The sequence below is a fragment of the Panthera onca genome, chromosome A2 (genome assembly GCF_046562875.1).
Source record: "Panthera onca isolate mPanOnc1 chromosome A2, mPanOnc1 haplotype 2, whole genome shotgun sequence".
NCBI classification, from domain to species: domain Eukaryota; kingdom Metazoa; phylum Chordata; class Mammalia; order Carnivora; family Felidae; genus Panthera; species Panthera onca.
In genome coordinates this window covers 7,633,516-7,647,233 of record NC_138340.1, presented here as the reverse complement: position 1 = coordinate 7,647,233, position 13,718 = coordinate 7,633,516, and the positions used below count along the sequence as shown (strand labels likewise).

The 13,718-nt window shown below is 50.0% G+C and overlaps 1 protein-coding gene across 1 annotated transcript; it reads right to left on the bottom strand.

Annotated features, from left to right (window-relative positions):
- Nucleotides 1-44: 44 nt before the first annotated feature.
- On the bottom strand, nucleotides 45-4,439 carry SHFL (shiftless antiviral inhibitor of ribosomal frameshifting). Its single transcript, XM_060630183.3, has 8 exons — nucleotides 4,111-4,439; nucleotides 3,488-3,611; nucleotides 3,244-3,293; nucleotides 1,954-1,992; nucleotides 1,611-1,760; nucleotides 1,172-1,275; nucleotides 887-1,041; nucleotides 45-274 (listed from the first exon to the last, which is right to left on the bottom strand). The coding sequence occupies exons 1-8, from the start codon at nucleotides 4,129-4,131 to the stop codon at nucleotides 45-47; spliced, it is 873 nt and encodes a 290-aa protein (XP_060486166.1). The 5' UTR covers nucleotides 4,132-4,439.
- Between the last annotated feature and the right edge of the window lie 9,279 nt (nucleotides 4,440-13,718).

The following is a 13,718-nucleotide window of genomic DNA, read 5'->3' as shown; positions in this document are numbered from 1 at the left end:
ATATCCACAGACTGTGTCCGGTTTGCATCTGCACCTGTCCGGGGTCACTCCCCATGCCCGCCCTCGCCCTCCTCCTCCTCTTCCTCCTCCTCCTCCACCTTCAGGTCCTCCAGGATGAGGTTGTCCAGGTCCTCCAGGAGGCCCCCCTGGCTCAGGCAGGTGGCCACAGTGGAGCCACTACTGATGTGGGGGTTGCTGGGGTGCAAGACTTTAGGCAGGTGGTTCTGCTTCCGGCTCTTGGGGTGAGCGCAGGATGTCCCAGGCACGTGGGGCTCTGGGGAGGAAGAGGTTCTGAGGTCATGGAGCTTGAGGCCCACGTAAGACTCTGGGGGCAAAGGGGCTGCAGCCATGGGGGCTCGGGAGGGGAGGGGCTGAGGCCACAGGCCGTAGGGCCAGACCTACAGGAAATTCAGAGATGAAAGTCGCAGGTGTTGAAGCCACTAGAGACCCAGGGACATGGGCATCACCTGAGACTACAGAAGACAAAAGAGGAACCAAGGACACAGAGACCGTGGCAGAGGTCACGAGGACACAGGGGGAACCACTCAGTCTCAGGGGCAAGACCACGGAATGTGGCTGATGCCATGGGAGATGGGTATTAGAAGGGGGAGGGTCTGGTGTTGGAGCCTGGAGATGGATGGGGGGCCGGTGCGTGGAAGATGTGAAAGGAGAGGCTGATGTCACGGGATGAGCTATGTGGCTTTGGGGACTGAGGCCTTAGGAGGCACATGGAAGAAGCAGGCAGAGACCTTGGTACTTAAGGCCCGGGGGGGGGGGGGGGGGTGGGGGGGTGGATGTCCCAGGACTCAAGGTCACATAGACCGCCCAGAGTGAGGGAGGTCACGCCCAGAGCGAGGGAGGTCACGGGGATGTGGCAGGCCCTCACCTCGCCGGTTGTAGCAGTCGGCGGCCGAGCAGGAGTGGGTATGGGTGCTGCGGCGGTCCGTGTCCCGGTCCCAGCGTGGAGGGAGGATCCGTGTTGGATACACGGGGAAGCCGCACCCGTAGCAGGGGGACGAGGACCCCATCTGTGCCCAGCCCCTGGGGGCGGGCAGGGCCGTGAGGGTCCAAAGGTGAGGCCCGGGCCAGGGTGGGACCAGGGAAGGGAAGGGCAGGGCTGGGGGTGGGGGGGAGGGGGCGAGGAGAGGGGGGTGGGGGTCAGCACCCTCACCGGAAGTTGTGCCGACACTTCGGGCAGTGGAACTCAGCCACGCCCCACATCTTGTCACAAGGCACCGGCTCATAGCGCTTTCGGCATTTTCTGCACCGGGACACCTGGGTGTGCAGAGTGGGGGGCAGGCTTGCGGTCAGAGGTGAGCCCCGGTAGCTTGACCCTGGCCACAGTGCACACCACTGATCAGGGGGGTTCAGAAGCCCGACTTGGGGTTGTGGTTTCCAGGTCAGGTTTGATTTCTGTGGTAGATGTCGAACTGTGGAGTCAGAGGACAGGCTCTGGGGTCGGGGAGGAGCTCAGAAGTCCAACTCAGGGTTGGCGGGCGGGGTCTGAGATGGAGGTTGAGCTCTGAGACTGCGGGTCAAGGGTCAAGAGTCAAGGGTCGATATTCTTAGGTCAGAAGTTCAGATACTGAGGATGGGGATCGGGTTATCACCTCCTTCCGCTGGGGTACGCGCCGCCACCAGACATGGTCACAGGAAGAGCAGGCAAACTGCCGATCCACGGCCGGAATGAGGTCTTCCTGCGCACGCTGGAACATGCGGAGGTTGGCTTCTGTTAGTGGCAGCAGGGAGGTCGCCACAGCCTGCAGGATGGGGACAAGAGGATGGTCACGCCTGTTCCACTAACATAAACACACGTCAGCCCTCTTTCCCGTCCCTGTAACATCTCTCCCTCTTGTCCGCGGACATCCCCCACCATCCCCTGGGAATGTCCTCCTCACTCTGCCTCCCCCACCCCTACCCCGCCCCCCACCCCCTCCCATACCCTGGACTCACCTGGATGTCCTGGTCCTGCTTCATATCCTCTGGTGGGTCCTGGGTGGAGACATCAGGGGCAGAAACTGGGGATGCAGCTCAGACCTCTTTTTTACCAATGTGTCTTGGGGGCGGGGCTCCTGCGTGGGGAGGCAGGGTCCTGGCCCCATATGATTAGGGTGTCCTTAGCTCAGGAGGTGCTGACTGACCAGTGTCCACTTTTAGAGGGCCAGGCGCATGACCTCAGTTATCCTTAGAGTAGCCTTGAGAGCAGGGGGAGGGGAGGGGGCACACCTATTATCCCCACTGCTCAGATGAGGAAACCGAGGCTCTGAGCTGGGAGAGGGGTTGCCCGAGATCACCCTGAGGGAGCGCGGCAGAACGAGCCGCATCCCTGATGAGGGGCATCTCAGAGCCCAGCTCTGATCCTAGGTGGCCAAGGTTTAAATCCCAGCTGCTGCCTGCTTGCTCTGTCACCCTGGCAAGTGACTTAGTCACTCTCTCAGTTTCCTCATCTGTAAAATGGACGTGGTAAATAATAGGACTTGTCTCAATGGATCAATAGGGTGATGAAATTCAAAACAACATGTGGAAGTCCCACTGCAGCGCTCTTCCCTAGTATTGTTTTTTCATTTTTAAAATTTTTAAGAAGGCTCCAGACGCAACGTGGGCCTTAAATTCATGACCCTGAGATCAAGAGTCACATGCTCCAGTGACTGAACCAGCCACACACCCCCAGAGGCCCCTCCTATTATTTTTAACATACCCTTTACATGTGTAACTGTAAAGAATATAGTGTACTTTGTTAACACTCTTTAGCAACTATAAGAGGTGGAATCCACACTGCACTAGCCACCAAAGTCATTTAAGGGGTCAAGTGACCGAGTTGCACCTGTGCCTCAAAGCCTTTCATCCATCCATCCATCCATCTGTTACATGGGGTTCCCAGCCCCTCTCTCCTTCCCATCTCCTGTTTATCCCAGCCCGAATGTGTGTTCCTTTGCTTACTCTATTCCCTCTTGCAGGAAGCCTTTCCTGACCTCCAGGGGTCCTCTACAATGACATTAATCCTGATTCATTTCACTGCCTAGTTTCATGTCTCTCTCCCCTACTTAACGTCATCAACATGTAAAGAGTGCCTACGGCTTGCAGTCTCCCTGGTCTAACACAGTACTGAAAGGTGAATAAGTCAATGTGGATCGTGAGTTAGGGACTGGTGGTGCACAGAAGGGGCTCATCATGGATAGGCCAGGTCCCTTCTGTTCCCCCTCCCCAGTCACCCCATCCTTTGAAGGGAGGGGGGCAGTTTACCTGGGCATCCAGATCATTACTCAGTTCCTGTCCATCTCTCTGCTTTACCCCTGGTGGGGAGAGTAAGTGTAAGTAAAAGGTCCTTGAAGGATCTTGTGGGAGTTTCAGGGTCCCCAGAGTCCCAATATAGACCCTCCCCAGGAGATGATCTCAGCGCCTCTTCCTACCCTTAACACAGACCACACCTCTCCTGCGTGCTCCCCACGCCCAACCCCTACCAGGACCGGGACCCCAGCCTGCTCACCATACACGATGGATCGCCCCACGCCGGTGTGGTCGCTGCCAAATTTCCTCATCAGAGTCCCCGCCTTCTTGGAGGATACCTTCCCATGAAACTTCTCCTGGAGGCGCCGGACGCTTTTCTCCAGCTGGGGTGGGCACAGGGGGATTCCGATCGGGTAAGGAGAGGAGCAATCGCCCCTCCCCCATCTCTAGGCATCCTTCTCCCAGCCCGAACTTGATTGACCCTCGGTTTTGGCCTCTCCCCCTGCCCCCCCCCCCCGCCCGAATCCCTCCCCCTCCCCCCGCCATCCCTCTACGGCATTTCCTGGAAAAAGCCAAAGTCCCCACAGGGCATTGGGGGAGGGAGCGGACTGGGGCGAGCGTCCCAGACTAAGGGAGGAGGCCGGCCAGGTAACCTCTGGCTCCTGACCCTTGACCCTGCAGCCCCCGCTTTTCCTCGAGGAGGCCGCATTTCACTCTGGAGGATGTGGCGGTCATTCTCCTTTCTGAGGGGAGCCAATGCCAGCCAGGGTGAAGGTCTAGGCTTCGGATGGAGTCTCCAGAAATTGCGAAGCCCCCTCCGCGCCCCCGGCCCCTCCCCAGAGTCTCCTGAGAGACCCCGGCCCAACCGTAGCCATCTCCTACCTCCACACCTTCTTGAGACATGGTGGCGGCGGCGCAGGTTCCCGCGAGGGTCCGCACTGCGCGCTCAGAGCCCCCCTACCCGGGCGCGCCCGTCGGTCCAGCAGCCGCGCAGGGCAGGGGGCGGGGCCTCCGGGCGGCCCCGCCCTTCCTTCCCGGCCCCCTCTTTCGGTTTCGATTGCGGGGGGTGGGGGGGGTGGTGGACGGGGCGCTCTGGCTCCGCCCTGGCTCCGCCTCTGCTCTTGCGCCCCAGACTCAGGCGGGCGGCAGGGGTCTGCACCCTGCGGCGGAGCGCGCGCACCTCGGGCGGTGGAGGCGGCGCGGCCTCTGCAGTCGGTCACATGTCCCCACGCTGCGCGGGGTCCGCGTCTTCACGTCCCTCGTGGGGGCGGGGCCGCATCGGAACGCCGCCTTGGATTTCCGTGTCCCCCTCAGTTCGCGCTCCCCCACTTGATAACCCTCTCCTCTCCTCCCGCAGGAACCAGGAGCTAATTAGGACCTGGGCCCCCTATCAGCTCTGAGTCTCTTAACGGGGCTACATCCCCTTTCTGAACCTCAGTTTACTCCTCTGTAAAATGGGTTGATACAGTGGCTACATCCTGGGTATGTGTGTTTGCCAGGCTTGGAGACCCCGGGTAGGGCGCTTAGTAACACCTGGCGTGGGGTAGGCAAACTAGTCACTGGGACACCTACTATGTGCCTCTGCCAAAGGAGCAGGTAGCTGGACAAAGGAGAAGATGCTTGTTAAAAATACAGGTTGCTGTTCCCTAGGAGTGCGGCAGCAGTCGACTGTTTAGGGGTTCCCAGGAATCTGCATTGTAAATCGGAAGGTTGAGAATGCTCTTGGCCAGAACTTTTTTCTTTTCTTTTCTTTTCTTTTCTTTTTTTTTTTTTAAAGTAGGCTTCACGCCCAAGGTGGGGCTTGAACTCTCGACCCTGAGATCAAGAGTCGCATGCTCCAGCAACGGAGCCAGCCAGGGGCCCCTATTATATAAAGATATTGTTTAACAAACAAACAAAAATGGAGATTAAAAAGTATAGGTGTTCTAATGTCTTCTACTTGAACTCCGAAGCTTTGTTTGTGGGTCTGTGCACCCCACCTGGAAACTATTAGTGAATATAAACAGTTCATGGTTCTTTGCGACTGGATGTGGAATTTCAGGCAGGGGGCGGGGCCTGTAGTCTGCATAGAGGACCTGAGATTTTATCCTGAGGGAAGTGGGGAGGCATGGAGGGGCTCTCTTGTTATACATATACACAGCATATACATATTATGTATAGTATATTATCACTACTTACCCACTGGAGAGAGAGGTCACAGCCAGGGTGGGTGACAAGCAGGCAGGAAACAGGTAGGAGGCTGATCCAGCTCCAACATGAATCTGATCTGTTAGATTCTCCTAATGGCCAGTGCTCTTACTCTACACCAGGCACTGTTCCAGGCACTGAGCATCGAACAAAAGAGATCCCTTCTCTCTTAGAGCTGACATTCTAGTGGAGGAGACAGACAAGAAAGATATATGTAATAGGACAGAAGACAGTAGGTGCTACAATGAAAAATGAACTGGGGTAAGAGTATGGGTAAAGGGGTGGGGGATCAGGGAAGGTGGTAGCAAGTAACCTCTGAGGGGAGACCTAAAAGGAGGTGGGTGAAGAGAGTTGTAGGCAGAATGAGCAGCAAGTGCAAAGGTCCTGAGGTAGGAGCATGGGACTGTTGTGACCAGTTGTAGTTGTTCTCTATTTGCTGCATAACAAATTATCCCCAGAATCAGTGACTTAGAACAATAAACTTACTGTCTCATACAGTTTTTTGTGGATCAGGGAATCTAGGAGTGGCTTTGTTGTGCTTTCTAGCTCCGGGTCTCTCATAAATATCGTAGTCAAGATTTTGGTCCGGGGCTGCAGTCACCTGAATGTTTGACTGGGGCTGGAGGGTCTGCTTCCAAGATGGCTCATTCAACATGGCTGGCTGGTGGGTGCTTGTTGGCCTGATGCCTCAATTCCTCCCTACGTGGGCCGCTTGAGTATGCCCCCAACTTGGCTGCTGGCCTCCCCAGGGCAAGCGACCCAACAAGAGAAGAACAGCCAGGTGTATCTTTTATGACCTAGTGTTGGAAGTCACACAGCATCCCTTCCACTGCTACCCTCTGTGTGTTAAAATCAAGTCACTAGATCCAGCTTATATTCAGGGTGAGGGAATCAAGACCCCACCTTCTGCCCATTCCCATCCTCCCATCTCCTGCTGGAGCGTCTCTGGATGCACCGGAAGGCAAGGAGAACAGGGAGCCAGTCACTCTGTCAGTCTCTCAGGATGCAGAGTATTAGACAGTTGATCTGGAAGGACAAACAGCCGATACAACCGGAGCATTTGTAGAATTGGGGCATTTGTAGATGGACAGAAAAACAAACATTTCCAGCGATCACATGGGGGCGCTGTCTACCCACCAACAGTTCACTGAGCTTTGTGACCATCTTGGCCCGGCTGACAGAGTGTGGCTTGTTTGTACAGTGTGGTATGAGCATTACTGCCTTTCATCCTTTGTCTTCGTAAAAAGGTGTGGAAAGGGAGAAGATACATGTGCTGATAACACTGATAAGTGTAGCCCCTGACACGGTATAATTGAGTCAAAGACTGAGCCATTAACTGGGGCACCTGGGTGGCTCAGTTGGTTAAGTGTCCGACTTTGGCTCGGGTCATGATCTCACAGTTTGTGAGTTCGAGCCCCACGTCTGGCTCTGCGTTTTGGATCCTCAGTCTTCCTCTCTCTCTGCCCCTCCTCTCTGTCAAAAAGAAATAAACATTAAAAAACAAACAAACAACTGAGTCCTTACTGTTCAATCCAGTCATTAATTTGACAGAAAGTGCTGGGCACCATTTCTGCCCTTCCAGAACTCATGGTCTTAATGATAAAGAGAAACATGAAGCAGATAATATCACAAGTAATTATTATACTTATGATCTATACCAAAAAAAAAAAAAAAAAAAGAAAAAAAGAGTAGTAACTGAAGGGTCCATGAGAAAGGGGGACAACGTGGGAACCTGACCTGGGGCAGGGTGTTCAGGGAGGGCTTCCTGGAGGAGGTACCTCTTGAACTGAAGTCCTAACACTTTGAAATACTGTGAGAAGTGTTTGAAACTATGTATTTCATATGATCCTGGCGGTAACCTGGTGAGGGGGGTGAGGGTGGGGGCGCCGGGGGGGGGGTGAGGGGGGGTGCGGGGGTGGGTGATATTACCAATGGGAAAACAGGTTCAGGAACTTACTTGAGGCTCTCCGAAGGGTGAAGAAGTTTCCTACTTGAAGAGATGGAGCACGTGCGCATGAGGTGGGAAGGGGTTTGTCCATTACAGGAAGCTAAAGGCCACTATGGCCAAGGGCTTAGTGAGCGGCGGGGGGAGTGGAGGGAAGGGAAGCTCTTGACTTTCAGCCGGAACCTTTGAGGCGTAAGCCTTTGAGGCATAAGCTGGGTGACCAGTTTAATTTTTTTTTTTTCAACATTTATTTATTTTTGGGACAGAGAGAGACAGAGCATGAACGGGGGAGGGGCAGAGATAGAGGGAGACACAGAATCGGAAACAGGCTTCAGGCTCTGAGCCATCAGCCCAGAGCCTGACGCGGGGCTCGAACTCACGGACCGCGAGATCGTGACCTGGCTGAAGTCAGACGCCCAACGACTGCGCCACCCAGGCGCCCCTGGGTGACCAGTTTAATTGTGGAGAAAATGGACACAATTGGAGCATGGGTGTGTTTTTCTTATTTTCCCTCCTTTCCCCTATGTTCATCTGTTGCGTTTCTTAAATTCCACATACGAGTAAGATCATAGGTGTCTGTCTTTCTCAGACTGACTTATTTTGCTTAGCATAATACCCTCCAGTTCCATCCTCCTTATTGGGAGAATGTGTGTGCTTTTCATAATCTAGTCAATTTCCCCCCAGTTTTACCAAATGAAGAAATTTAGCAGTGCCCAGAGGTGGGGGGGGGGGGGGAAAGGAACTCTCCAAACTGTTAGTAAGGGCATCTGTTGGTAAAACCTTTGGGGAGGGCACTTTGGCAAAACATACTAAAGCATTATGCATGCCTTTTTTTTTTTTTTTTTTTACAGTTTATTTGTTTGAGAGAGAGAGAGAGCCTGAGTGGGGGAGGGACAGAGAGAGAGAAGAGAGAGAGAGAGAGAGAGAGAGAGAGAGAGAGAGAGAGAACCCCAAGCAGGCTCCACACTGACAGTGCAGAAGAACTCATGTGGGGCTTGAACTCATGAACCCATGAGATCATGACCTCAGCCAAAATCAAGGGTTGGATGCTTAACTAACTGAGCCACCCAGGCACCCGAATTATTATGCATGCTGTTTTTTAAATTATTATTTTATTATTTTTTAATGTTTATTTACTTTGGAGAGAGAGACAGAGAGACAGAGAGAGTGCAAGCAGGGGAGGGGCAGAGAGAGAGGGAGACACAGGATCCGAAGCAGCCTTCAGGCTCTGAGCTGTCAGCACAGAGTCCAATGCAGGGCTTGAACCCACAAACCTTGAGATTGTGACCTGAGCCGAAGTCAGACGCTCAACCGACTGAGCCACCCAGGCGCCTCTCCACATTGGATATTTCTGTAACAATTGCATTTTTTTTTTTTTTTTTGCAATAAGCACCCATCACTTATGTAAGCAGAACCAAAAAATACGCAATAAGATAAATCCAATTACTTTAAAAAATTACATGTAAGTCCATCTTTGACAATGACACCTAAGAGATGCAAAGTAGCTTCAGATTTCATAATTTGCGGACTCCTTAGTAAATGTGATGTCCTTTACAGCACAGAAATCTATTGTTTGAGTTTTGCGAAATCAGCTTTAAACACATTTCCAAGAATGCTTTATGTGTGAAGGTTGGGCAACTTGCTTGGGGCTCTACTCAAATTTCCACTTCAGGAAGTGGAAAAATTGCAGTGGCTAAGGTTCCCTGGATGTACCCACGGTGCGCTGGGCGCCAGGGTCTCGGGGGGGTGGGGGTGGGGGTGGTATCTTCAGGGCTTTCAGCCACTCCATCTTCCCTCCACCTTCTGGCTTCAGCATCACTGTCCCTTTTTCAGATGAAGGATCTGAGTTTCAGAGTGGCTAAGCAGAATATGCAGGACACCCAGCTAGTAGGCGACATTGCCGGGACTTGAGTGCAGGCTTGCTGACCACAACACTCCTTCAAGCTGGGATTGAGGCCGGGGAGTAGAAAGGGCAAGGGGGTACGCTTTGGAACCAGTCTGGGTTTGAGCCAATGGCTAACTCTTCCTTAGGCTTTCTGGGACTCTGTTTCCCCATCTCTGAAAGGGGAATAGAGTTGTACAGTTTTCATGAGTTAGTTTAGATAAGCCATGTAGACCTTTGCCATGGGCCACATGTGGCATCTGAGCTCTTGATATGTGGCAGATCCTAATCCAGATGTGCTATCAGTGGTGAACGCACACTGATTTTGAAGACTTAGGTAAAACAACACATCACTGGGTTGTTTTTTTTTTAATTCAAGTTAGACGCAGTGTAGTCTTGGCTTCACCGAGTAGAAGCTGGTGATTCATCGCTTACATATGACACCCAGTGCTCATCCCAAAAAGTGCCCTCCTTAATGCCCGTCACCCATCCAACCCATCCCCCCACCCACCTCCCTCCGGCAACCCTCAGTTTGTTCTCTGTATTTAAAGAGTCTCTTATGGTTTGCCTCCTTCTCTGTTTTTATCTTATTTTTCCTTCCCTTCTCCTGTGTTCATCTGTTGAGTTTCTCCAATTCCACATATGAGTGCAATCATGATATCTGTCTCTCTCTGACTTATTTCGCTTAGTATAATACCCTCTATTCCATCCACGTTGTTCCTGGCTTTTTTTTTTTTTTTTTTACCTTGTTACATGTTAAAGTGATAATGTTTTGGATATACTGGGCTACATACAATTATCGTAATTAATTTCCCTGGTTCCTTTTTACCTTGTTAATGGGACAGCTAGAAAATGTAAATGCAACTTGCTTTATAATGCCATGGGATTGTGCTTAGAGGATACAAAGCAAATAGTAACCTTCCAAGAGGCATGTAGCTATTTTTATTTCCATACCACCTTGGTTTATGTTGTTTTTTCTGAGGTGTGGCCTGTGGGAAGACAGTCCTCTGCCTGGTGGCCCTGTCTCTGTTCCTGGCAGCAGAAACATGCAAGGGTTAATCACTGATCCCATGTTCCAGAAACTGACAGGGAAAGTATTGGGAAAGTGTGTGAAGTACCCACACCAGACCCTGAGGTCTGGGCCATCCCAAATGACTTCATCTCGTCATAGTTGCCATTTTAAAATTTCAGAAATTGTGGCTAGCTCTCTGCACCAAAACAGGACACTTTGCCCTTTCTTTTCCTGATTACAAAAGTGTAGTGTGCTTGTTCTAAAAAAAAAAAAAAAAAAAAGTTAAGCATTAAGAAATGTTTGATTTGGAAAGAGGAAATCTGTCTACACAGAAAAATAAAACCTTAAGTTATAATTTTGTCTGTGACCATTGGGGTATCCATAAGCATGGAGGAAAGGAGCCATCAGGACATATAAGCAAACTGAATAGTTCTGGTTCCTGGGGAGGAGAAAATGGTGGGGGCTTCCCGAGGGGGGCCCCTACGTTTTCTTTTCTCTATGTCTGCTTTTTGGGGAATCTTTTTGCTAGGATGTCCTCAAGTGTCATTCAAAATAATAACAATAATACAAGAAGGGGCAGTAACTCATTGCCCTTGCCCCGGGATAACTCCCATTAAATCTGATGTAGATTTTCCCCAGATCTTTGTCCTTTGAAATACTTCTTTTTCTTTTTCTTTTTCTTTTTTGTTTTTAAGTTTTTAAATGTAAGGTCCAGTTAGCTAACATACAGTGTCATATTAGCTTCAGGTGTACAATATAGTGATTGAACACCTCTATACAGCACTCGGTGCTCATCACAATGAACTACTTATGTTTCTGACTTCATCGTGGTGATATTCAAAGAAAAACAGGAACTTAAACAAACATGTCTGGATATCTGAACAAACAGCGTTCGGGATTGAAAGCGGAACTTTGTTACCAGGAACTCCAGGAAGATACGCAACCTTTCAGTGCCTCTGTCTTCTCACTCACAAAACAGGAAGAAGACTGTCCCCATCTCAAAGAGTCGCAAGGAGAAGAAAACGTGTTAATGTGCGTGCTAATGTGCATGTGCAGTGCTTAGACCAGAGCCTGCATGTAACAGGTGCTCAGTAAGTGTATGTTTTGACTCTTGTTACAAGATGCAGTCTCAGACCAGAGCCCAAGACCTCTCTTTCTCTGCCACGTACTCACGGGGGACCCTGAGCCCATGGCTGAACCTCCTGAAGCCCTTTGTTTGCTCATCCGTAAAATGGGAACATGGCACTCGTGCCTATTGTAGGGTTTAATAAATAAATGAGAGAATGAGCCACACTGGAGATACCCACTCTGCCTTCAAGGGGTCCCTAGGGGCCTCAAGAAACTACCATAATGCTCCATATGTACGTCCAGGCTGGCGGAGGAGGGAGCATCTGGCCAATGTTCCAGAAGGAGGTGTTATGTGGGGTGTAAGAAGCTTTAGCATGGAGTTGGGTGAGAGAAGGAGGAAGAGCTGAGCTAGGAGTTCTCAAACTTCCTGGAGCATCAGAAGCTCACTGGCAGCTTATTCCAAGGCAATTTCCCAAGTGCCCACCCTGGGTCTATTGGAGATGCTCCCGCACATCATGGGGGTCTTGTCCATTCACTAAATGCCGAATGCCAGGCGTTGCTCTGGGAGTGAGGAACATAGACAAACATCTCTGCCCTCCAGGAGCTGTAGGCTTGTATCTTTCACCACTCCGGGGAGTTTTCAGCCTTACTTCTTCAAACATTTTTTTCTGGGCCACAATTCTTTCCCCTCTTTTTCTGGAACTCTGATGACAGGAGTCTTGGACCTTTTAATATTATCCCACAGCTCTGTTGTTGAGATTGGCTACTCTCTAGTGCCCTACCCTCCAATTCATTGCCTCTTTCCTTTTCCATCTCCATCTTGCTACTTAGCCCATCCAGTGAATTATTAATTTTGGTTATTGTTGGTTTCAAGATTTCCATGTGGTTCTTTTTCTTTTCTTTTATGTGGTTCTTTTTCTAAACAACTATTTCTCTATTGAGGCTTTAGTCTGTTTCTGTTAGTTCAAGAGTGTTTGCCCTTACTTCTCAGGTATAGTTATAACAACTGCTTTAAAGTATTTGATAATTCTAGGGGTGCCTGGGTGTTGCAGTCGGTTAAGTGTCTGACTCTTGATCTCAGCTCAGGTTGTGATCTCACGGTTCATGAGTTTGAGCCCCGCATCGGGCTCTGTGCTGATGGTGCAGAACCTGCTTGGGATTCTGTCTCTCCTTCTCTCTGCCCTTCCTCCGCTTGTACTCTCTCTCTCTCTCTCTCTCAAGTAAATAAATAAACTTTAAAAAATTAAAAAATAAAGTATTTGATAATTCTAACATCTGCATCATTTTAGGGTTGCCATCTGATTTTCTTTTCCTTTGTGCGTGGTTAGGGATGTCGCACGTGTTCATATGTTGAGTAATTTTGGATTGAATTCTGGAAATTTTGGATATTATATATAACATGATGTTAAATTGTGATATGCTGGATCTTGTTTAAATCCTACGGAGAATGTTGATATTTTGTTTGGGCAGGCAGGCAAGCAACTCAGGTTCAGGTTGCAAGTTTCAACCCACTTTCTCCAAGATGTGGTTCTAATATCAGTCTGGTTTTCAAAGCCATTGCAGTGCTATTTGGATCTATCCTATGTGTGCAGCACCCATTCTCTATGACCTATAGGTCTTCCTTGCCTGCTCATCAGACCAGGATTTTTTTTTTTTTTTTTTGCATTTGTGTGTGTGTGTGTGTGTGTGTGTGTGTGTGTGTGTAAAGAATTCTTTTCGTCTTCCCCTAGTGAGTAGTTCTGAGTTTTGGGCTGCCATTAAGTCTAGGCTGGGAAATACCAGAGGAAAATAATGACAAAATCATTGCTGGTTTAGTGGCAATTTGAGTTGTGGTTTCCTTCCTCATCCAGACTGCTACCACTTACTTAAAAAAAAAAAAAAAAAAAAGACTTGGGCGCCTGGGTGGCTCAGTTGTGATTGACTTCCGCTTGGGTCATGATTTCACAGTTCATGAGTTCTAGTCCCATAGCGGGTGAGCTCGAGCCCCACTTTGGGTGAATATGTGCCCCACTTTGGGTTAAAAAAAAAACAACACGAGCCCTGGGTAAGCCCCGCTTCTCTCTCTCAAAAAAAAAATAGACTTAATTTTTTTTTAGAGCATTTATAGTTTACAGAAAAATTGGGCAGAGAATACAGAGGCTTCCCATGTACCTTCCCCTACCCCAGTTTCTCCTATTATTAACATCTTGCATTTTTATGGTACAATTGTTATAATTGATGAACCAATACAAATGCATTATTATTAAGTAAAGTCCATGATTTACATTAGGCTTCACTATTCGTGTTGTATAGTTCTGTGGGTTTGGCCAAATGCATAATGTCATGTATCCACCCCTACAGGATCATCCAGAATAGTTTCATTGTCCTAAAAAAACCCTGTGCTCCACCTAGGCATC